Raw genomic sequence first — 25,790 nt, forward strand, 5'->3', positions numbered from 1 at the left:
TAAAAAAAATCAATAAAACATTTTTTAAAAAATGTAACTCAACCTGGAGGACAGAAATAAATATGCCTGCTAAAACTTAAAGCTCCTCAGGACAACTGAGAGAAAAAGTTGTGGAGATTTGTTTAGAACAGGAGTTTCTGAATGTGACACCAACCACCACACAAAACAGAAAAAATGAACAGTCCACACTGCAACAAATAAAGAAAAATAGCGTCTTCACAGCACAAGAGCAATAAGCAAAATGAAATGAAAGGCAATCTAGAGAACAGAAGAAAATGCTTGCAAACCATATGAAGGAATCCCTTGGAGATATTGTGGATTTGGTTATGGTCACCACAATAAAGCGAATATTGTGCTATAGACAGAAATTCACACAAATAGTTGCAGTTCCCCGGCAATAATGAAGGTATGTTCATACTATACTGCAGATAATAACAATGCAATGACTCTGCCTCAAAAGCAAAGTCTATATAACTTCATTAACAATATTTACTTGCTAAGCATAGTAACAAGCATCTCAGCTTGCTAGAAACATGGTGGCACTAGACCTGCTGAATGCTGGGTTGCCAAAAACATGGACTTTGTAGAAAAGCGGGTGTGGGGGAGTAATATCTGCAAAGCACTATTGCAACAATATGTGTTCCTGTATGTTGTAAGTAATTAATATATAAAATGTACAAGGTATTCAAAAGACTATTTAACCAAAAATACATATAGTTAATAAACTATAGAGAATTTTTTTCAAAAATATATACACATGACCAACAGGAATATAGAAAATGCTTTCCTCACTGATCAAGGTGGAATCCCTCAGGCTTCCTGCAACACTACCAACCACAAGTCCTTCCTGTGAACGTAGTACAGCGGGGAGAACTGGGACTTCAGGAATAGAAGGGAGCAGGGGAAACAGACCCACCCTCCCCAGGACAGCAACTACCCAGGAAACTGGAAAATCAAGCAGAACCACAGTCTACATGGGAGGACACAGCACACCCTGGGGGATGGGGCCTGGGAAATCCCAAAGCCAAGTCCAGGTCACTGTGAGAGTGAGGGTCTTACCCAGCGAGGATACAAGTTCAAAGTTCTCCAGCATCACATTCAGGTACAGCTGTCTCTGACCCTCATCAAGGAGGCTCCATTCCTCCCTGGAGAAGTACAGGGCAATGTCCTCAAAGGTCACGCCAACCTGTCAGAACAGAGAAAATTGACACCAGAGCTGTCTTTCTGAGAACCAGTAATTCTATTCTTTACACACCTGCCCCCCCCAACCTCCTCCAGGGCACCCGGTTAGTGTGGACACCAGGCCCTAATGCCAGTGCAAGCTGCTCTTTCATCACAGTCCCACTACTCACTGGGATTGCCCTCAGCACAGCAGCTGGGAAGGGTGGAAAGGATTGGGGGAGGGGAGGGCAGAGAGCAATGCCATTTAAGGTCTGGGCGATGCCTGCAGGGCCCCAGCCTTCCCGCCAAGCAATTCCACCGCAGTCCCCTAGATCATGCCTCCAAGACACAGCCAAGCCTGGGTTTATGCTTCGCCTTTAAGTGCCCACACCAGGTCCCGGGGACCAGCAGCTCACACTTCCTCCAGATGTGCACACCACTGGGTAACCTTTAACCTCTTCCCATCTTCAGTCCCCAGGTTCACTCCCTCAGCTCTGCCCCCTTCCTGCTCCAATGCCACTGGATCTCGCTGGACTCACCCATGAACTTGGCACATGGCATGGAGAGAAGCTTGTCTCCCAGCCGGGTCCAGGACCACCCCCGGCCTCTGAGGGACCCCACAGCCGGGAAAGCCCCGATGAGGCTGTGCCGTCCTCCCTGCAGCCTCTGATCTGTCCGCCAGTCCTCACAGCCCACACCCTCAGGGAACCTCAGATGCCAGTCACCCTGTCCTCTCCGCCCTGCACTGGCTGTGCCTCGGAAGCCACAACGCTCCTCTCTCCCCTCCGCCTCCCTCACGGTCCTCCACGCGGACTGAGCTGCAGGACGTGACAGATGCCCCACCCAGGCTGTGGTGTTCCGTGTGAGGAGGCGGTGAGGGGCTGGGGGACAGGAACTCACCTCAGCGAAGCTCCCCAGCTCCGGCGCCGCCATTGCTCTCTGTGGGCCGAGCGGGGCGGGAGCGGCCGGAGTAGAAGCCGCTGCAGGAATGGCGGTGCCTGTCCCGGCCCTGGCGTGGGTTCGGGCGGCGACTCCGAGCTTCAATCCCAAGTGTGAGCGGGGAACACCACTCTCCAGCCTTCTCCACCTCGCCGTGCAACTAGAAAACCCTGATTGCCACATCAGAAGGCAAAACACCGCGAGGACTAAGGGCCCTGCCCTACAGAAGCGGCCACACGTAAACGCCTTCTCTGAGCCCCCATTGGCTCAGCCTGGTAGCATTCCATGCCTGGCATTCTGGGTAATGTAGTTTCTCCGCTCGAAGGCCAGGATCCCGCATTTCTCCGTTGATTCCAGGCCTTGATTCCAGGCAAATAGCCCAAGAACACACCAAGTATACTAAGGGTCCTCTAGCGCCTTCAGGGTAGGTGATGTCTGGGGCAAGTTTGTTTCTCCTGCACCTGCTGGCTTCCTTTAGCAGCTGGTTTTGCATATCTTTCTTCAGCACCTGCTCTTTCTGAAGGGCAGGCATTGTTTCTGCATTCCAGACTTTTAGCATGAGTCTCCTTCAGGCCAATTGTAGCTTGAAGAGGTTGCTCAAGTCTCTAACTCAATCTAACCTGCCTCCATTGAATCCATTATACAAAGTTAATGTCACAAAACACACTCTCATACTTAAGAGCATCTGCTTCTGATGCCACTGGAAGTGTCAGCTCTGCCTGGGCTGCAGTGTGGATAAGATGGCCAAGACACATGTGAAAAATGCTGAAAGTGACTGATCACCAGAGAGATGCAAATTAAAGCAACAATTAGGTATCACCCCACCACTGTCAGAATGGCTGCCATCAGCAAATCAACAAAGGACAAGTGCTGGGGAGGATGTGGGAAAAAGGGAACCCCAGTACACTGCTGGTGGGAATGAAAACTGGTACAGCCATTATGGAAATCAGTTTGGAGTTTTTGCAAAAAATTTAGTATGGAATTGCCATTTGATCCAGTGATTCCACTTCTAGGACTATAGCTTAGAAACCTTAAACAATCATATGGAAAGTATGCACCCCTCTGTTCATAGAAGAACAATTTACAATAGCAAAGGTCTGGAAACTGCCCAGGTCCCCATCAGCAGATGAATGCATAAAGCACTGTGGTACATTTACACCATGGAGTACTAAGCAGCAGTAAAAAGAAGAATCTCTTACTCTTTCACACACCATGGATAGATCTGGAGAGCACGCTAAGTGAAATAAGTCAGTCATAGAAAGACAGTATCACTTGATCACACTCACATTTGGAATCTAATTAACAAAAAACTGATGGGAGTTGCCGAAACTGGTTCAGCTCAGTGGATAGAGTGTCGGCCTGTGGACTCAAGGGTCCAAGGTTCGATTCTGGTAAAGGGCATGTACCTTGGTTGCAGGCACATCCCAGTAGGGGGTGTGCAGGAGGCAGCTGAGCAATGGTTCTAACTCTGTATCCCTATCCTTTCCTCTCTGTAAAAAAATTGATAAAATTAAAAAAAAAAAAAAAGAACGTTGTGAAGAACAGCGACAGATTAAATGAGGTAAGGAAGCAACTATGACAGATATGGTCAGTATTATGAGTGTAATGAGGGATTTCAGTTTCATTCACATGTGAAGATTTAAGAAACACTATAGTTAACACATGTAATTTACTCATTACAGCTGTTAAAAAGTGGTTCAATATAAAAGAAATGTACATTCACCTATTTTGGAACAACAGGTTTGGCAACTATATATTCAATTCAGGTATTTAATGCCCTCTGGGAAAGAGTCTCATCTCAGTGACAGAAAAGGTAACAAACAATGAAAAACTTTCACCCAAAACCACAAAACCACATCCCTGAACTCAAGACAGCCTTTGTCTCCATCTTTGTTTTGCTGCCAGCACACCAATGGCTTTGATGAGGATTTCTGAGAAGCTACAGGGTCCATAAAACATCCTGATTATAATCAATGACAATGAATGCTCCCCAGAAGATAAACATGCCTGGAGTCCCTCTGATCTGTGTCCACACACCTCTTGCAGTCTTTCCCTCAAATTAATTCTTGGATGCACAGTGAGATGATGACTATTCCCATTATGGGCTACAGTCTGGTCCAACAATCCCGGTGATCTTAATGCAGCATCTAGAAGGGTTCAAGAATCTGGAGAAGACGTTGTGTGTAAATTATTTAATATTCCAGAGACAAAACATAATTTTGGAAGACATTTGGGGGCCAGAGGAGCTTGGCTAAAGAAACCAAGTTCTCTGTTGTCTCAGGACCCCTGGCTTTTTGTTATCACAAATTCTCTTAGACGAAGTAGATATACATCAAAGGCCAGGGTTTGGTATACAGAATCCATTGTCAGATTGGAGGAATTGCCTGCGGCTGTTCAGGCGTTTGGCAATAACATGTAGACTGAAATGCCCTCAGCTGTCTGGGAGCAAGCAATCATTCCATGCATCCTTTTCAGGTTTGAGGAAATGCCCTGAGCCATTTCCAGATGAATCAGCCCTGCTGACATGCTGAAATTGGCCTCTGAACAATAACAATTAGGTCAGTGTATCTGCAATGAAAGGGTTTCCTCTCACTGCTCTGGTCCTCAATCCAGTGACCATCACCTGTGAAATGGTAGGCATTAGGGTACATGGCCCTCTGTAAGACCTGGACAAGAACTTCCCTTCAAATGTATTGGCATCCCTTACAAACAAGAAAAAAAAATTCATGCTCCCAGACATAATTGAGGTTGTTACAGCAACTTCATCTTTGAAGTGATCTCTGTGTCTCAAAGCTTCCAGACATCACATGAGGATTAGAGTCCACAGTCCTTTCTAGAAAATTAGGGCCAGCAATGTAAATTTGGCAAAAATTGCTGAGCTAATTTCTGCACCATAATCTTCCCCCAAGGGCAAAAATCTTTGAGACCCCATAAAAGGTTTCACAGAACCATGCTTGGAGAGCCCAGATTTCCTTATAACCTAACCTAGTGGTCAGCAAACTCATTAGTCAACAGAGCCAAATATCAACAGTACAATGATTGAAATTTCTTTTGAGAGCCAGATTTTTAAAACTTCAACTATATATGTAGGTACATTGTTATTAACTTAATTAGGGTACTCTTAAGCTGGCCTTTGCTAAAAACTCAAGGGGCCAAAGAGCTGCATGTGGCTCACCAGCCGTGGTTTGCCGACCACTGACCTAATCTACAAAGTAAATAGAATATCCAAGATTAAAGAAGATTTGGCAAAACCAAGATGGCGCCGTAGGTAAACACCTAAACTGCTGCCTTACACAACAATTTCAAAACTACAACTAAAAGACAGAAGGGACATCATCCAGAACCACAGGAAAGCTGGCTGACAGGAAATTCTACAACTAGAAGGAAAGAGAAAACCACAAGGAGAATCAGAGGAGCTGCAAAAGCCTTAGGTATGGAGACACACGCACGGGGAGAGAACAGGGCCGGAGAGGATGGGGCAGCTGAGTACCTGGCTGGAGTTCTCTAGAGGGAAGGAGATAAAAGCTCCGGACTGCGCTGAACCCCAGTTCTGACAGCACTGAACTCCAGTTCCAGGCAAGACCCTGGGGACCCAAGCTCATACGAGAGGAATCTGGACTGTAAGGCGGAAACTCAGGGGAGAGGCAAAAGGCAGAGGTCCGGAGGCGCGTGCGCAAATATGCACAGACAGGACGGACTGTTGAGTGTGCCTTGGGATTGCTCTAGCGCAGGTGTCCTCAAACTACGGCCCGCGGGCCACATGTGGGTATTTTTGCCGTTTTGTTTTTTCACTTCAAAATAAGATGTGCAATGTGCATAGGAATTTGTTCATAGTTTTTTTTAAACTATAGTCTGGCCCTCCAACTGTCTGAGGGACAGTGAACTGACAACCTGTTTAAAAAGTTTGAGGACCCCTGCTCTAGCGGGAAGGAGACAAAAGCTCCGGACTGCACTGAACACCAGTTCTGACTGCAATGAACCCCAGTTCTGGGCGAGAAGCTGGGAATCCAGATTCATTGGGGGAGAAACTGGATTGTCTGCAGCGGGCAAAACTCGGGGGCGCCTTTCTCTCAGAGGTGCTTGCAGCGATTAACACGGGACACTGAGACCCAGGAACCTCATAGGGTGGGGCTGACGGGAAGCCAAGGCTGTCAGCTCCACCCTGAAACTCTGCCCCATCCAAGCTGAGCACAGAGGCTTTTGCAATTTTGCAAGTCATGTGGAATAAGGCTGTCTACCGGCATAGACACAGCTGATCCTCACAGCCAATTGGCCTGGAGGTCAATTCCTCCCAGTGATATAAACAACAATCAAGACTTAACTACAAGGCTGTACACACAGTCCACAAAGGGGTGCACCAAGAGTGTCCACCTCAGGTAATGGGGGAGGCCGTGACACCTAGCACACAAAGCTACCCTACCAACTCAGAAAAGCAGCGAAAATGCGGAGACAAAAAACAGGCTACAACAAAAGAAATGGAGGAAAACAAACGACTGGATATAGAGTTCAAAACCACCGTTATAAGGTTTTTCAAGAATTTCCTAGAAAAGGCCAATAAATTTAGTGAGGCCCTCTCGAGGATAGGAAGAAGGACCAACTAGAAATTTAACATACACTGACTGAAATAAAAAATATTATACAAAGACCCAACAGCAGACTGGAGGAATGCAAGAATCAAGTCAAACATTTGAAATACAAAGAGGCAAAAAACACTCAACCAGAAAAGCAAAAAGAAAAAATAATCCAAAAATTGAGAATAGTGTAAGAAGCCTCTGGGACAACTTCAAGCATACCAACTATAGAATTGTGGGGGTACCAGAAGAAGAGAGAGAGCAAGATACTGAAAACCTATTTGAAGAAATAATAACTGAAAACTTCCTCCACCTGGTGAAAAAGTCCAGGAAGCGCACAGAACCCCAAACAAAAGAAATCCAAAGAGGACCACACCAAGACACATCATAATTAAAATGCCAAGAGAAAAAGACAAAGAGACAATATTAAAAGCAGTAAGAGAAAAAAAATTAATTACCTACAAGGGAGCACCCGCACAATTGTCAGCTGATTTCTCAACAGAAACTATGCAGGCCAGAAGAGAGTGGCAAGAAATGTTCAAAGTGATGAATAGCCAGAACCTACAACCAAGATTACTCTACCCAGCAAAGCTATCATTCAGAATTGAAGGGCAGATAAAGAGCTTCACAGATAAGAAAAAGCAAAAAGAGTTCATCAACACCAAACCAGAATTATATGAAATGCTGAGAGGTATTCGTTAAGAAGAGGAAAAAGAAGAAAAAGGTAAATATAAAAATTATGAACAACAAATACATATCTATCAACAAGTAAATCTAAAAATCAAGTGAATTAAAAATCTGATGAACAGAATAAACTGGTGAATATAATAGAATCAAGGAGCATAGAAAGGGAGTCAACTGAGAATTCTCGGGGGAAAGGGTGTGGGGGTTGCTGGAAGAGACTGGACAAAAATCGTACACCTATGGATGAGGAAAGTGGGGGGGAGGTGAGGGCAGAGGGTAGGTTGGGAACCAGGTAGAGGGAAGCTAAGGGGGAAAAAAGAGGAACAATTGTAATAATCTGAACAATAAAGATTTTTTTTTTAAAAGATTAAAAAAGTCTTAGGACAAAAAGCCTTCATTATTTTGCACAAACAAGAAACCGGAGACTGACAGTACTCCCATTGATGACTTAGACACTCAATAAATTCATCATTAGCATCGAGAGAGAGAGAGAGAGAGAGAGTGTGTCTATGAAAATAGCAATTCTTCTGCAACATTATGTTTAATGGGGTCAACACTAATCAGTCCTATGTGGCAACTCATGACAAGGAAACAAGTAAGAAATAAGGCCTCAGGTATTTCTAATTTTCTTCAACAAATTAGACAAAAGAGTTAGCAGGAGGATGGTGATTGAGGCCATCTGTAGGGACCTTATAGGTGGTTCAGGTGAAATACCTTCAGCAACAGAAATATGCACTGACATAGATCTGGCAGGACATCTCTGTATGTCAGAAAGTGCAACATAATGTTCCAACATAAAAACAAACACAACAGCCAAAATACTATTGGGAACTTTACATAATATAGGTGATTAAATGTATGAGATACAATTCAGAAAAATGAGGATTTACATATTTTCTTGTACTATTGTAAAGTGCTAAGAAACTACATTTCCTACACATCTAAGAAATTTCTCACACTTTTACCATTATGGGGAGACCAAATTTAAAAATTCGGCAGAGAGATATCTCACATTAATTGAACTCATAATGGCTTTCTCCAATGTGAACTCTCTGATGATATTGGAAACCGCTGCTACTTTTATAAGATTTTCCACATTTACTGCATTTATAAGGCTTTTCTCCTGCATGAACTCTCTGATGTCGATGAAGGATGTTCTTAGCTGTAAAAGATTTCCCACATTCACAGCATTGATAAGGCTTTTCTCCTGTATGAAGTCTGTGATGATAATAAAGATCACTGCGCTGGATAAAAGACTTCCCACATTCACTGCATTGATAAGGCTTTTCTCCAGTGTGAACTCTATGATGATATTGGAGACCACTGCTACTTGTAAAAGATTTCCCACAGTCACTGCATTTATAAGGCTTTTCTCCACTGTGAACTCTCTGATGATATAGGAGACCTTTGCTCTGGGTAAAAGATTTTCCACATTCACTGCATTTATATGGCTTTTCTCCCATATGAACTCTCTGATGATAACCAAGGGCAGAGCTCTGGGTAAAAGATTTTCCACATTCACTGCATTTATAAGGCTTTTCTCCAGTGTGAACTCTATGATGATATTGGAGACTAGTGCTACGTGTAAAAGATTTTCCACATTCACTGCATTTATAAGGCTTTTCTCCAGTGTGAACTCTCTGATGATATAGGAGACCTTTGCTCTGGGTAAAAGATTTTCCACATTCACTGCATTTATATGGCTTTTCTCCCATATGAACTCTCTGATGATAACCAAGGGCAGAGCTCTGGGTAAAAGATTTTCCACATTCACTGCATTTATAAGGCTTTTCTCCAGTGTGAACCATCTGATGGTATTGGAGACCATTGCTCCCTGCAAAAGATTTTCCACATTCACTGCATTTATAAGGCTTTTGTCCTGTATGAATTCTCTGATGTTGATGAAGAATGTTCTTAGAGTTAAAAGATTTCCCACATTCATTGCATTGATAAGGCTTTTCTCCACTGTGAACTCTCTGATGAAATTGGAGACCAGTGCTCCCTGTAAAAGATTTCCCACATTCACTGCATTGATAAGGCTTTTCTCCAGTGTGAACCCTATGATGATATTGGAGAACATTCCTACCTGCAAAACATTTTCCACATTCATTGCATTTATAAGGCTTTTCTCCAGTGTGAACTCTCTGATGATATTGGAGACCAGTGCTCCCTGTAAAAGATTTTCCACATTCATAGCATTTATAAGGCTTTTCTCCAGTGTGAACCCTCAGATGATATCGAAGACCATTGCTCCCTGAAAAAGATTTTCCACATTCAATGCATTTATAAGGCTTGTCTCCAGTGTGACCTCTCTGTTGATAATGAAAGCTAGATAATTTAGTAAAATATTTTCCAGATTCACAAGACACAAAACACCGACTTCCAAGATGGACACCTTTTTCCTGAAGAAGCATGTCGGTGCAACTAAGGTTTTTCTTGCATTCTTTTCTACTGAATAAATTTTTTCTCCTTTGAAACGTCATCCCATACGTCGACAATGCAGTTGGCCTGTCCCTGGTCTGAGTAGCCTTTGGGTGGAGAGGTCCTGACCCAGTAAGGGAACCCTGCCCAACCTCCCCGCATGTGAAACGATGCTGGGACACACTGAAATTGGAGTTGTTTATGAGTGAGATCCTTTCCACACCTCTAATAAAAGCCTTCTCCCTCACATGCTGCTGGTGAAATTTTACTCTGAAAAAGAACTGTTTTGCACATGCCCCACATCTCAACAGTATCTGTCCGTGTTGTATTCCCTGCAGCTCCATCACGTGGAAAATGTTTCCCAAGACGACCCCACAGCTCTCGCAGGGGTGATTCTTCTGAGAAGACAAGGCTACCTTGGGATTCCTTGCCTGTGACACTCTTACTGAAACCTCCTGTTCAGTTGGGGCCTCCACATTCTCTGCTCCACAGCAGCAACCTGAACAAAAATAAACGTAGGTGAAGTGCATGTTGATATGATAAAAATAGAATATGTTCACAACATATGTTGATCTGCCATGACTGGACATGATTCCATACACTGATTTTCAAGACAAGTAAATCAGACTCTCAGGAAATGGCTGTTATATATAACATGGCCCAAAAGGTCCCTGGATGATGAAAATCTCACCAAGGGAGGACAGAAGCATAGGCTGGGACAAAAAGAAAACAGGCAGGGTCTGCTCGTTATTACTCCACAAATGGCTTCCTTGTAGGATCTTTCATGCTGGCGATGTGATTCTGTGCAGAATAATTTCAATGTGTTCAAACCCATAAACTATCAATCATATTAGAGCACGTGATGTTCAGAGGCAATATAGCACGTGTGTACTCTAAGGCTCTGCAGGCATGGAACAACACTGGAGTGCAGTAAAGCGAGATGTGTGAGAGGTAGAGGTGCAAAGTTTAGAGAGGTTAAGGTTATCATTGCGCTGGGAGTCAGTAGAATGAGCACTATTAAGACTGAGTCGTACGCAATGTGTCAACATTAAGCAAGAAGAAGTCGAATTGGGTGAGGAGTGGGCAATGGTAACAAAACATTGTTGAACAAAATGGGTTCCCAGTTATGAAAGTAACAAAGCCCAGGCATGTATACCGCCCCCAGAGTCCTTCACCAAGGCAAGATTGCCTCTTACATTCCAGTTGAGCCACTACATGTGATAAATGATGCCAATCTTAAAAGAAAAACTAGCCCTGGCCAGTTTGGCTCAGTAGATAGAGTGTCAGCCTACGGACTGAAGGGTCCCAGGTTCGATTCTGGCTAAGGGCACATGCCTGGGTTGCGGGCTCCATCCCCGGTCGGGGGCATGCAGGAAGCAGCCGATCAATGATTCTCTCTCATTATGGATGTTTCTATCTCTCTCACTCTCTCTTCCTCTATGAAATCAATAAAAATAAATTTTATAAAAAATAAAATAAAAATAAAGGGTTAGCGTAGCCACTATCAGCCACTGTGCTTCTGTTCTCATTGATCCTAGAGGCCTGTTCTCCAAAAAACTGAAAAAATTTTTTAATATATATTTTATTGATTTTATTACAGAGAGGAAGAGAGAACAATAGAGAGTTAGAAACATTGATGAGAGAAACATCAATCAGCTGCCAGGTCCTGCACACCTCCTACTGGGGATGTGCCCACAACCAAGGTACATGCCCTTGACAGGAATCAAACCTGGGACCTTTCAGGCCGCAGACCGACGCTCCATCCACTGAGCCAAACTGGTTACGGAAAAACTGGAAATTTTTGTTTTTAAAAACCACACAATGCCCTGGCCAGTGTGGCTCAGTTGGTTGAAGCATTGTCCTGTGTATCGAAGTTTCAAGGGTTTGATTCCCGGTTAGGGCACATATTAGAATGTGGGTTACTGCCCTAACCAGTTTGGCTCAGTGGATAGAGCGTCGGCCTGCGGACTGAGAGGTCTCAGGTTCGATTCCGGTCAAGGGCATGTACCTTGATAGCAGGCACATCCCTAGTAGGAGGTGTGCAGGAGGCAGCTGGTCGACGTTTCTCTCTCATCGATGTTTCTAACTCTATATCCCTCTCCCTTCCTCTCTGTAAAAAATCAATAAAATATATTAAAAAAAAAAAAAAAAAGAATATGGGTCCCTGCCCTAACCGGTTTGGCTCAGTGGATACAGTGTCGGCCTGCGGACTCAAGGGTCCCAGATTGGATTCTAGTCAAGGGCATGTACCTTGGTTGCGGGCACATCCCTAGTAGGAAGTGTAGAAGGCAGCTGTTCAATGTTTCTAACTCTCGATCCCTCTCCCTTCCTTTCTGTAAAAAATTAATAAAATATATTATTTTAAAAAAGAATGTGGGTTCCATATCCGGTTTGCATGTGTGCAGAAGGCAACCAATTGATGTTTCTCCCCAACCTTCCTTCCTTCCTTCCTTCCTTCCTTCCTTCCTTCCTTCCTTCCTTCCTTCCTTCCTCTCTTTCTCTCTCCCTAAATTTCTCTAAATCTCTATGTAAAAGGAATAATAAACAAATACATAAGAATTTCAGGGTAGCCAAAAAGAGAAGTGATCTCAGACAACTCTAGAGACAAATAACAAAACAATCTACCAAAGCTTATGTGTAACATTCAGAAATTGTAATTATAAGGGAAATTTTATAGACATAAATGCCTACAGTGTGTTCCTAGAGAAACACAAACACATAGATCAACGGAACAGAACAGAAAACACAGAAATAAACCCAGGCACAGACGTTTAAGTAATCTTTGACAAAGCTGCAAGACACAGAAGAAGGGAAAGATAGTTTCTTCAATGAATGATGCTGCTGAAAATCAATACTTCCATGTAAACACAACAATACTGGACACCACTGATAAAATTTAACTCAACCTACATGACAGAATTAAAAGTCAGCGCTAAAACTTAAAACTCCTCAGAACAACCTAGAGAAAAAGTTTTGGAGATTTCTTTTGGACAAGAGGTTTTTTCTTTTTCTTTTTTTTAATATATTTTATTGATTTTTTTTACAGAGAGGAAGGGAGAAGGATAGAGAGGTAGAAACATCGATGAGAGAGAAACATTGATCAGCTGCCTCCTGCACACCCCCCAGTGGGGATGTGCCCGCAACCAATGTACATGCCCCTGACCAGAATCGAACCTGGGACCCCTCAGTCCACAGACCGACGCTCTATCCACTGAGCCAAACCGGTTTCGGCTGGACAGGAGTTTCTTAATGTGACACCAACTATCACACAAAATAGAAAAAATAAACAGTCCACAATCCAACAAATAAAGAAAAAATAGAGTCTTTCCAGCACAACAGCAATAAACAAAATGAAAGGAAAGGTTAATCTAGACAACAAAAGAGAATACTTGCAAACCATATGAAGGAATCCCTTGGAGATATTGTGGATTCGGTTCTGATCAGCACAATAAAGCGAATATTGCAAAATAGACAGAAATTCACACAAATAGTTGCAGTTCCCGGGGAATAATAAAGGTATGTTAATACCATAGTGCAGGCTAATAACAATGCAATGACTCTGCTTCAAAAGCAAAGTCTATATAACTTCATTAACAATATTTACTTGCTAAGCACTGGTAACAAGCATCTGAGCCTTCTAGAAACATGGTGGCACTAGACCTGCTGAATGCTGGGTTGCCAAAAACATGGACTTTGTAGAAAAGCAGTATTGGGGGAGTAATATCTGCAAAGCACTACTAAGCACATGCAAAAATATGTGTTCCTGTATGTCGTAAGCAATTAATATATAAAATATACAAGGTGCCCTGACCGGTTTGGCTCAGTGGATAGAGAGTTGGCCTGCGGACTGAAGGGTCCCAGGTTCAATTCCGGTCAAGGGCATGTACCTTGGTTGCGGGCACATCCCCAGTAGGGGGTGTGCAGGAGGCAGCTGATCAATGTTTCTCTCTCATCGATGTTTCTAACTCTCTATCCCTCTCCCTTCCTCTCTGTAAAAAACCAATAAAATATATTAAAAATATTTATATATATCCAAGGTATTCAAAGGCAATTTAACAAAAAAAATATATATATATATATATATATACACATAGTTAATAAACAGGCACTATTAAGCACATACAAAAATATGTGTTCCTGTATGTGGTAAGCAATTAATATATAAAATATACAAGGTATTCAAGACTATTTAACAAAAAAAAAAAATATCGCGTTAATAAACAGGCTTAAGGATGTAGAGGAAATTTTTCAAAAATATATACACATGACCAACAGAAATATAGAAAATGCTTTCCTCACTGATCAAGGTGGAATCCCTCAGGCTTCCTGCAACACTACCAACCACAAGTCCTTCCCTGTGAACGTAGTACAGCGGGGAGAACTGGGACTTCAGGAATAGAAGGGAGCAGCGGAAACAGACCCACCCTCCCCAGGACAGCAACTACCCAGGAAACTGGAAAATCAAGCAGAACCACAGTCTACATGGGAGGACACAGCACACCCTGGGGGATGGGGCCTGGGAAATCCCAAAGCCAAGCCCAGGTCCCTGGTGAGAGTGAGGGTCTTACCCAGCGAGGATACAAGTTCAAAGTTCTCCAGCATCACATTCAGGTACAGCTGTCTCTGACCCTCATCAAGGAGGCTCCATTCCTCCCTGGAGAAGTACAGGGCAATGTCCTCAAAGGTCACGCCAACCTGTCAGAATGGAGACAATGAAACCAGAGCTGCCTTTCTGAGAACCAGTAATTCTACTCCTTACACACCTTCCCCCCCTCAACCTCCTCCAGGGCACCCGGTTAGTGTGGACACCAGGCCCTAATGCCAGTGCAGGCTGCTCTCTCATCACAGTCCCATTACTCACTGGGATTGCCCTCAGCAGAGCAGCTGGGTTGGGTGGGAAGGATTGGGGGAGGGGGGGAGAGAGCAATGCCATTTAAGGTCTGGGCGATGCCTGCAGGGCCCCAGCCTTCCCTGCCAAGCAATCCACTGCAGTCCCCTAGATCATGCCTCCAAGACACAGCCAAGCCTGGGTTTATGCTTCGCCTTATGTCCCCACACCAGGTCCCGGGGACCATCAGCTCACACTTCCTCCAGATGTGCACACCACTGGGTAACCTTTAACCCCTTCCCATCTTCAGTCCCAGGTTCACTCCCTCAGCTCTGCCCCCTTCCTGCTCCAATGCCACTGGATCTCGCTGGAATTTCCCATGAACTTGGCACATGGCATGTAGAGAGCTTGTCTCCCAGCCGGGTCCAGGACCACCCCCGGCCTCTGAGGGACCTCACAGCCGGGAAAGCCCCAATGAGGCTGTGCCGTCCTCCCTGCAGCCTCTGATCTGTCCGCCCATCCTCACAGCCCACACCCTCAGGGAACCTCAGATGCCAGTCAGCCCTGTCCTCTCCGCCCTGCACTGGCTGTGCCTCAGAAGCCACAACGCTCCTCCCTCCCCTCCGCCTTCCTCACGGTCCTCCACGCGGACTGAGCTGCAGGACGTGACCGATGCCCCTCAGTCTGTGGTGTCTGTGAAGGAGGAAGTGAGGCCTGGGGGACAGGAACTCACCTCAGCACGTTTCCTCAGCGCGGGCGCCGCCATTGCTCTCTGTGGGCCGAGCGGGGCGGGAGCGGCCGGAGTAGAAGCCGCTGCAGGAATGGCGGTGCCTGTCCCGGCCCTGGCGCGGGCGGGTCGGGAAAGTGACTCCGAGTTTCAATCCCCAGTGTGAGCTGTGAGCACCACGGGAGGCTCCGACCAGAGGCTGTGAGGCGGGGAACACCACTCTTCAGCCTTCTCCACCAGACCACGCGATTAGAACTCCTTACCGCCTGAGACAATAACCGGGGAGACAAAATCCCGCCACAAGGACTACGGGTCCCGCCCTACAGTAGTAGGCGAACAGCCATGCCTTCTCTGAGGCCCTATTGGCTGAGCCTGGTGGCAATCCATGCTGGATCTTATGGGTAATGTAGTTCCTCCCCTCCAAACCAGGGTCCCATATTACTCAGTTGACTCCAGGAATGGGTTTAGGGTCAAACAGCCCAAGAACACACCAAGTGTACTCAGGGTCCTCTAGCGCCTTCAGGGGAGGTGATGTCTGGGGAAAGTTTGTTTCTCCTGCACCTGCGTGGCTGGTTTTGCATATCTTTCTTCAGGACCTGCTCTTTCTGAATGGCAGGCATTGTTTCTTCATTCAAGACTTTTGGCTGTGTCTCCTTCAGGCCAAATGTAGTTGGTGGAGGCTGCTCAAGTGTCTTAACTCGATCTAACCTGTCTTTATTGAATCCATTATACAATGTTAATGTCACTAAACAGACTCTCATACTGAAGAGCATCTGCTTCTGATGCCACTGGAAGTGTCAGCTCTGCCTGGGCTGCAGTGTGGATGAGATGGCCAACAGACATGTGAAAAATGCTCAAAGTGACTGATCACCAGAGAGATGCAAATTAAAGCAACAATTAGGTAGCACCCCACCACTGTCAGAATGGCTGCCATCAACAAATCAACAAAGGACAAGTGCTGGGGAGGATGTGGGAAAAAGGGAACCCAAGTACACTGCTGGTGGGAATGCAAACTGCTACAGGAATTATGGAAATCAGTTTGGAGTTTTTGCAAAAAATTTAGTATGGAACTGCCATTTGATCCAGTGATTCCACTTCTAGGAATATACCTTAGAAACCTGAAACAATCAGATGGAAAGTATGCACCCCTCCGTTCATAGAATCTCAATTTACAATAGCAAAGATCTGGAAACTGCCCAGGTGCCCATCAGCAGATGAGTGGATAAAAAACTGTGGTACAATTACACCATGGAGTACTATGCAGTGGTAAAAAAAGAAGAATCTCTTACTCTTTAAGACAGCATGGATGGACCTGGAGAGCATCATGCTAAGTGAAATAAGTCAGTCAGAGAAAGACAGTATCACTTTCTCACACTCACATTTGGAATCTAATTAACAAAACACAGATGGAGTGGATTCAGAAACATGGAAGCATGGAAATTACTGCAGAATCTTAAAGGGAAAGTGGGGGAGGGTAAAAAGAAACATTCAGGTAAGCGTTAAAAACATGCACCCACACAATGAAAACACATTCACCTGAGCCTTGAGCATTTTCTTCTGTTCTCTGAAAGCAAATGGAAAAGCTCTAGCTTGCTGGGTTCTGGGTCTGCTCTAAAGTGTTTTTATAAATCTGTCTTCGGTCACCTGAGTCCCTGGAAATGCTGATTCCCCTCCATGTTAGGTTCTCCTGATACCCCTCCATGTAAGTTTTAGTGATGTTGTAAGAAATGTCCAAACCCATGGAGAATTTTTCTAAATGTATTTGACCCAAGTCAGTGACATTCGCCTGGAAGGAAAATAACAGCAGGTTGAGTAATGCTTGGAGAATCGCAGTTTTGCACCTTTTTTATACATTACACTCAAAGGAGAAGACATAAGGGGGTTACATGACATTCACTGGTGATAAATTAGGGGGGAGAGCGAAGGAGGGAAATCTCTGTTGTTGGATAAACAGTAAAAAAAACCGGACACAAACTTATTTTTACAAGTTTACCAATTAGGTAACAGTTAATATGTAACCCATGAACAATAATAATTGGGGATCTGTGATCTTCTGTGTTGGGAGATTTTGCTCTTAGGAGTCTGTGAAACAGAAATGTCCCTGAAAAACCAAAGGTCTGTTTACACAGATGCAAAAAGACAACAGACAGGTTCAATAAGGGAAAATTTGTCCTTTGCAAAACAAAGAAACAAGAAAAACCAGGCAAGTACATAAATACTCAGGTGACTAGTTTTGGTTTTTTTTAAAATATATTTTATTGATTTTTTTTTTTTTTTTTTTACCGAGAGGAAGGGAGAGAAATAGAGAGCTAGAAACATCGATGGGAGAGAAACATCGATCAGCTGCCTCCCACACCCCCCCCACTGGGGATGTGCCCGAAACCAAAGCACATGCCCCTAACTGGAATCAAACCTGGGACCCCTCAGTCCGCAGGCCGACGCTCTATCCACTGAGCCAAACCGGTTTCGCCCAGGTGACTAGTTTTTACTTGGAGAGTTTTAACTTCAGAGCATCCTATATGCTTACTTTTAGCCTCTGAGTTTGCAAGATTGGCTATGCCATGCCAGGCTCCCTGAGATTGCTTGGTTTACTGTGTGCCATCATTTTTGTCCATACTGGGGAGTTAGAACCTGTGGGTTGAGGAGAAAATTCAATGAGTGGTTTATTATCTCCAGGACCCATTGCTGACGTCCTCCTGAACACAATGGCCCCAGTATTGCTGGTGCCCCTTCATTGGGTCTCCTGGAAGTATTCACTCTTCAGGTCACTAAAGCCTTAGGTTCTAAATGAGGGTGAGGTATTTGTAAGGACAAGAATTAGGTCTTTTTCTTTGCTGTGGCCTTCCCCAATTTAAGAGAAGCGCCTGCTAATTGAACCCCAAGATTGTTGGCTCCTCTCATTCAAACAGCTCCTCTGTTCAAACCGCTGAACAAGACAAGCTCCTCTCAATGCTCCCGTCTTCCATAGCCCTCCTTCCTGCTGTGCTCACACCTCCGGGACATTTCGGACCAAGGGGTCTCTAGTTAGTAGAAAGTTTCCTTCCCTCCCCCCGTTCAAATAAGCCTCTTTTGACCTCTTCATAGCTTTTGCTCTAGTCATATTTTATAAGCTTGGGAAAAATACTGATAAGGCACCTCCCTAGCACATCTGGAATACTGTCTCTTGGAAAGCAAAAAAAAAAAAAAGTAACTTTTAAAGACAGTCCCTCATAACTACACAGCTTCAGCACAAAGGCCCCTCCATTCCTGGTCCCTGAGCAACAGCCACTGCTGAAAAGCAGAAGCCACACTTCCTTCCCTGCCCTGTAGTGACTAGCAGTACTTGGCCCTTTCCTCTCTTGGAAAGTGAAATAAGCTTCCTCTCTGCATGGCTTCTTGTAGGTGTGAAATCTTTCACAGCCAGCATCACAGGCCAAACCCTAAGGGTGTTCCTTCCTTCTAAGGAGTTAAGGAAAATGACTGTGAAAGATGAGGGCATTGACATTGTCCTGGCAAAATAATATTTCCTTCTTTTCTAGGTTCTTTGGTTGGCCTAATAATTAAACTGATACAGTACAATTGTTCCTCATTTTTTCCCCCCATGGCTCCCCTCCACCCGGTTCCCACCCCACCCTCTGCCCTTACCACCCCCATACTGTCCTCATACATAGGTGTACCATTTTTGCCCAGTCTCTTCCCACACCCCCACTTCTTTTTCCCCCCAAGAATTGTCAGTAGCCTCCCTTTCCATGCCCCTGATTCTATTATATTAAATTGATACAGTATAGGTTAACAGGGGAAACCACAAAAACGTTATTAACATGTACACCTGCTACATATATGGAAATGACTCAGAAAAACAGAGTAACTGGCCCAAATGGAAAACTAACCTACAGAAAATGTGGTGTGTGGAGGGTCAGTTAGGGTAGATTGTCAGGAAAAGCACAGTAAGGACCTCAGTTGCAGCCAGGGTGCTGTGCACTGTGGTGAGGCTTGTACCTAAAAGGACTCTGTTCCAACCCAAAAACCCAGGGTGCAGACACAGGAGGCTGGGAAGGAAGATGGGGTTCGAGAACATGATCCGGGCTGCAGGGAAAACGTGGTGAGAGCCATTGTCTTATTCAGCCTGTAGGGATACACAGCACAGAATGACACGAGCAGTGGGTTCTACGCATGAATAAGAGGTGAACACCGTCCAGTGAGACCAGGATCATGTAGGACTCCAGCATCATTTCCAATATTAGGTTCCCAAATTCATGTCCAATTGTACCTACTCCTGCAGGGTGAATGCCACTGCCACATAGGAACCTCATGTGAAGGGTCAAACTGAGGCAAGAAATTCCTCACAGTGGATGGGATCACAGCATGACACCCAACATGTGAGTGAAGGTGCAGAGACAAAGCTCTAAATACCGAGGTCTCCTGTGGGTCAAACTCTGTGCTGGGATCAAAGGGGAGGCAGACAAACAGCAGCTCACTCTGAAAGCAGGTTCCCCTGGAGAAACCACTGCAGCTGAGAAATGATGGCGTTCCCCTGAACATGGGGAGGCCAAGGGTAAGGGCTCTGAGATGTAAAGGGAATGGGAGGAAACACATAACTGCAACCATGGAAACAGGAGCTGCAGCTGAGCCTCCCTGGACCTCATCCTGCACCTGCTCCAGTGAGGGCTGCACATCAGTGGTAGAATCTTGTGTCTGACGCTGAGAAAATAATGGTTAAAATCCGGCCCCTTGAATCTGACACTCGTCTGTGGTGTAAACTTGGAGAGCTGACTTCATTTACCAGATACTGAATTTTTGCAGCAATTTGATATGAGTTTCCACTTGTCCAGCTTGTTGTGGTAATTAAAAAGAGAAAATGGCCGAAACCGGTTTGGCTCAGTGAATAGAGCGTCGGTCTGCGGACTGAAAGGTCCCAGGTTCGATTCCAGTCAAGAGCATGTACCTTGGTTGCAGGTACATCCCCAGTAGGAGGTGTGCAAGAGGCAGCTGATTGATGTTTCTAGCTCTCTATCCCTCTCTCTTCCTCTCTGTAAAAAATCAATAAAGTATATTTTTTAAAAAGAGAGAAAATGCTCAAAAATCTAACCATGGAATCCTGGCAACAAGTACTCAGCTTGTTACTTGTATTGATCTTGGAAGACCAGAGTAAGTACCATCAATCATCTGCATGTCACCTTCAGCCAACTGAGATTCAGGGAGTTCTAGTGATTCTGCTGGAGATTCCCAGGTGGGGCACCACAATGAGACCCGAGTGCCCACAACACCTGCCTCCCTGCAGCAGAGTCAGTGACTTCTTATAGGTCCCATTTCTTACTAAAATGCACCCAAAGACAAAGGTCCTTGCGGGCACCCAGGGATTGTGAAGTGCCTGTCTTGGGAATGTTTCTGTAGGGAAAGGCTAGGGTTCAAAGGAGACGGAGAGAGAGAGAAAAATCAGTGCTGAGGGAGAATCACTGATCAGCTGCCTCCTGCATGCCCCACACTGCGGATCTAGCCAAGGCACATAATCCTCCATAACTGTGAATGGCACCGTGACCTCCTGGTTCATTGGTCCACATGGAACAACTGAGCCATGCTGGCTGTGCTCTCAAAATTCATGTTCCTAACTCTTTTTTCTTTTTTTACATCTACAGAAATATTTTATTTATTTATTTTTAAAAATTTATTTATTAAGGTATCACATATTTGTCCTCATCCCCCCATTCCCATCCCCAACTCCCACCCACACATGCCCCCACCCCGCTGTTGTCCGTGACCACTGGTTAGGCTTATATGCATGCACACAAGTCCTTTGGTTGATCTCTCCCCCTTACCCCCACCCTCCCCTACCTTCCCTCTGAGGTTTGACAGTTTGATCGATGCTTTCCTGTCTCCAGGTCTGTTTTTGTTCATCAGATTATGTTGTTCATTATTTCCCCTAGATGAGTGAGATCATGTGATACTAGAAATATACTTAAAGAACCAATAATGTGACAAGCAATAATGGTTATGCTGAGAGGCAAATGAATCAGTCTGTAGTGAGTTTCTTTCTGGGCCAACAGTTCTTTTGAGTCCCAATTTCAATGTCAAACAGTTCCTTATGTGCACATGTCAGCAATGATATTTCAGTTCCGGATGGTGGACAAATGGTGGTAATGCAGGTCTGACCCTCTCTGGTTTGGTCTTGGGCAACCTGCAGTGATGCACAGATGCTGACTGCTAGTATGGCAAGGCGTCGTCAGCGTCTTCCATCTCTGGACTGTTTCTCTTCTGTCTTCATGGCTGGAGCAGTCGTGTCAATTTCTCTCTGTTGCAGGAATCCACATTGGAGATGTTTTCTGAAAATATACAAACATATTCTCGACCAAAAGTTAATAAAGGAATCGTTTCTATAAGTTTGACTTGGGATCCTGTTTCATTTTTTGCCCTCACGATTTTCCTTTAGCTTCTTTTGACACCCTGCGTGTTTTTCATGGGTGTCTTGCTGTTAGCATTACAAATGAAAGTTAATTTTCTAAAGTAAAAATTTTCTAGATGTAACTTACTTACAGGATATTTTTCCTTACATGATATTCTTCTACTATCCCCCCGTTTTTTATTTAAATATTAGGAGGCTTTTGGAAGTTTTTTTTTTTTAATCTATTTTACTGATTTTTTACAGAGAGGAAAGTAGACGAATAGAGAGCTAGAAACATCGACCAGCTGCCTCCTGCACACCCCGCACTGGGGATGTGCCCACAACCAATGTGCATGCCCTTAACCAGAATCAAACCCGGAATCCTTCAGTTCGCAGACCGACACTCTATCCACTGAGCCAAACCAGTTTCAGCGGCTTTTGGAAGTTTTATAATGTAATCTTGATAGCTTTTAAATTTTAATTTTTGCACTAAAATATGACTGCTTTAGGTTCACTACATGTTACGCAATTTTACCATGAGATGAACTACCAATAAAAATTTTAGTTAAAACTTTAGGAACAGCTTTTCGTCCAGTACCATTAATTTTTCTAGAATATTTGCTTATTTCAATTAGCCAATTTAAATTAGACTGCGAACTTTACTACTATTTTACTCTCAACTTTAATACTCTAACAATCTTATTTTACCCTGTATATATTAGTGGAAAGGACTATTTGCCTTCTTGAGTAGGCCCAGAGGATTCCGGGTGCTAGGCTGGATTTAGATATCAAAAACCCACTTTCCCTATGAGGGAGTCTGTACTTATTCTTTTTTTTTGTTGTTAAATATATTTTTTATTGATATTTTACAGAGAGGAAGGGAGAGAGACAGAGAGTTAGAAACATCGATCAGCTGCCTCCTGCACACCCCCTACTGGGGATGTGCCTGCACCCAAGGTACATGCCCTTGACCGGAATCGAACCTGGGACCCTTGAGTCCGCAGGCCGACGCTCTATCCACTGAGCCAAACCGGTTTCGGCCAAAAAGACTCTTTAACCAAAAAAATATAGTTCATAAACAGGATAAGGATGTAGAGACAATTTTTCTTTTTTCTTTTTTTTTAAATGCATTTTATTGGGTTTTTTTTACAGAGAGGAAGGGAGAGGGATAGTTAGAAACATCGATGAGAGAGAAACATCGATCAGCTGCCTCCCGCACACCCCCTACTGGGGATGTGCCCACAACCAAGGTACATGCCCTAGATCAGAAGCTCTATCCACTGAGCCAAACCAGTTAGGGCCAATTTTTCAAAAATATTTACACATGACCAACAGGAATATAGAAAATGCTTTCCTCACTGATCAAGGTGGAATCCCTCAGGCTGCCTGCAACATTACCAACCACAAGTCCTTCCCTGTGAACTTAGTACGGCAGGGCGGGCGGGGTGGGGGGAGAATTGGGACTTCAGGAACTAAAGGGAGCAGTGGTAACAGACCAACCCTCTCCAGGACAGCAACTACCCAGAAAACTGGAACAATCAAGCAGTACCACAGACTACATGGGAGGACAGAGCGCACCCTGGGAGATGGGGCCTGGGAAATCCCAAAGCCAAGTCCAGGTCACTGGTGACAGTGAGGGTCTTACCCAGTGAGGATACAAGTTCAAAGTTCTACAGCATCACATTCAGGTACAGCTGTCTCTGACCCTCATCCAGGAGGCTCCATTCCTTCCTGGAGAAGTACAGGGCAATGTCCTCAAAGGTCACGCCAACCTGTCAGAATGGAGACAATTGAAACCAGAGCTGTCTCTCTGAGAACCCCCACTCCTACTCCTGACACACCTTCCCCCCCTCAATCTCCTCCAGGGCACCCCGTTAGTGTGGAAGCCAGGCGGGAATGCCAGTGCAGGCTGCTCTCTCATCACAGTCCCATTACTCACTGGGATTGCACTCAGCAGAGCAGCTGGGTTGTGAAAGATTGGGGGAGGGGAGGAAGTGGGGGAGAGAGCAATGCCATTTAAGGTCTGGGTGATGCCTGCAGGGCCTTAGTCTTCCTGCAGTCTCCTAGATCAGTCCTCGGCAAACTCATTAGTCAACAGATCCAAATATCAACAGTAGAACGATTTCAATTTCTTTTAAGAGCCAAATTTTTTTAAACTTCAACTTCTTTTAACTTGTTCAAATAGACTTGAAGCCATTGCTTCAAAATAGACTTGCCCAAGCCGTGGTATTTTGTGGAAGAGCCACACTCAAGGGGCCAAAGAGCCGCGTGTGGCTCGTGAGTCAAATATTGCCGACCACGATCCTAGATCATGCCTCCAAGACAAAGCCAAGCCTGGATTTATGCTTCGCCTTTAAGTCCCCACACCAGGTCCCAGGGTCCATCAGCTCACACTTCCTCCAGATGTGCACACCACTGGGTAATCACTAACCTCTTCTCATCTTCAGTCCCCAGGTTCACTCCCTCAGCTCTGCCCCCTTCCTGCTCCAATGCCACTGGATCTCGCTGCACTCACCCATGAACTTGGCACATGACATGTAGAGAAGCTTGTTTTCCAGCCGGGTCCAGGTCCACCCCCGGCCCCTGAGGGACCCCACAGCCGGGAAAGCCCCAATGAGGCTGTGAGGTCCTCCCTGCAGCCTCTGATCTGTCCGACAATCCTCACAGCCCACACCCTCAGGGGAACCTCAGATGCAAGTCAGCCCTGTCCTCTCTGCCCTGCAATCAAATCCACAACGCTGTGCTATATGAGATGATGCCCAAGCACTGAGCCACACCTGCTCTGGTGGTATATTCCATTTAGATCACAATTTGCTAATCTTGGTAAATTTAAACATTCATCTACTCAAAAAAACAGACTATGCACTGCATTTTTGACAAAGGTAAATAACACTTATATACATACAAGGAATTATACAGAAATGTTTGTACCAGTTTTGTTAGAAATAACCAAATATGGACATACTGACGGTGATATATCAATGATAAGAATATCTATCAGAGCTCTAACTGGTTTGGCTCAGTGGATACAGAGATGGTTTGTGGACTGAAGACCAGGTTCAATTCTGGTCAAGGGCATGTACTTTGGTTTTGGGCACATGCCCAGTATGGATGTGCAGGAGATAGCTGATTAATGTTTCCAACTCTCTACCCCTCTCCCTTCCTCTCTGTAAAATCAATAAAATATATATTTTAAAAAATAATATCAGAAAAAAAGATGAGCTACTAATGTAACTTTAATAAATCTCCAAGTATTTATGAAACATTAATTAAAGCAGAAAAACACTTAGAAAAATAAAGTTCTCTATGAAAATGGAATGTAAATTCATGGGAACTAGGAAAGCTGTGAAGAACAGGGAGAGGTTAAAAAAGGTCATGAACCAATTACGCAGAGACAGATATGGTCATCATTATGACTGTAATGATGGTTTCAGTTTCGTGCACATGACAAGATTTATGAAACACTATACTTAACACATGTAATTTACTCATTATACCTGTTAACAATGGTTCAAGATAAAACAAATGTAATGTTAACCTGTTTTGGAAGAATAAGTTTGGCAACTCTGTATTCAATCCCCATACTTATGCCTTCTGGGTGATAGTCTCATCTCAGTGACAAAAAATGTAACAAACAATGAAGAACTTTCGCCCAATCCCACAAAAGCGACATTCCTGGACTAAAGACAGCCTTTGTCTCCATCTTTGTTTTACTGCCAGCACACCAATGGCTTTGATGGAAACTTCTGAGAAGTTACAGGAGCCACAAAACAGCCTCATTATAATCAATGACTGTTCCAGAGAAGAAAACCGTCCCTCAGATATTGTGTACACACAGCTCTTGTACTCTTTTCCTCAAAATAATTCCTGGATGCACAGTTAGATGAAGACCATTCCGTCTACTGGGCTGCAATCTGGTCCAACAATTCCAGTGGTATTAATCCAGCATCTAGAAGGGTTCAGGAATCTGGAGAAGGCACTGTGTGTAAATTATTAAAGATTCTAGAGACAAAACATAATTTTGGAAGGCATTTGGGGGCCAGAGGAGCTTGGCCAAAGAAACCAAGTTCTCTCTTGTCTCAGAACCCCTTGCTTTTTATT

General features: G+C 44.5%; 3 protein-coding genes across 3 annotated transcripts in view; 1 reads left to right on the top strand and 2 right to left on the bottom strand.

Moving 5' to 3' along the window:
- Positions 1-2,223, bottom strand: part of LOC103297711 (zinc finger protein 271-like) — a 32,657-nt gene extending 30,434 nt beyond the window's left edge. Inside the window, exons 1-2 of the mRNA XM_054710545.1 lie at positions 2,062-2,223; positions 1,060-1,186 (exon numbers count right to left, since the gene is read on the bottom strand). Of these exons, the coding sequence (XP_054566520.1) occupies positions 1,060-1,186; positions 2,062-2,094 (160 nt within the window). The 5' untranslated portion in view covers positions 2,095-2,223. The remainder of the gene's footprint in view (positions 1-1,059; positions 1,187-2,061) is intronic.
- The window catches only part of LOC129147526 (zinc finger protein 665-like), a 331,685-nt gene that overhangs the window by 283,662 nt on the left and 22,233 nt on the right, over positions 1-25,790 (top strand).
- On the bottom strand, positions 8,369-15,462 carry LOC129147746 (zinc finger protein 501-like). The gene is made up of 3 exons (XM_054711043.1): positions 15,338-15,462; positions 14,349-14,471; positions 8,369-9,667 (listed from the first exon to the last, which is right to left on the bottom strand). Exons 1-3 carry the CDS (start codon positions 15,368-15,370, stop codon positions 8,369-8,371), a joined length of 1,455 nt encoding a protein of 484 aa, XP_054567018.1. The 5' UTR covers positions 15,371-15,462.

The sequence above is a fragment of the Eptesicus fuscus genome, chromosome 21, assembly GCF_027574615.1.
Source record: "Eptesicus fuscus isolate TK198812 chromosome 21, DD_ASM_mEF_20220401, whole genome shotgun sequence".
Lineage (NCBI taxonomy): Eukaryota > Metazoa > Chordata > Mammalia > Chiroptera > Vespertilionidae > Eptesicus > Eptesicus fuscus.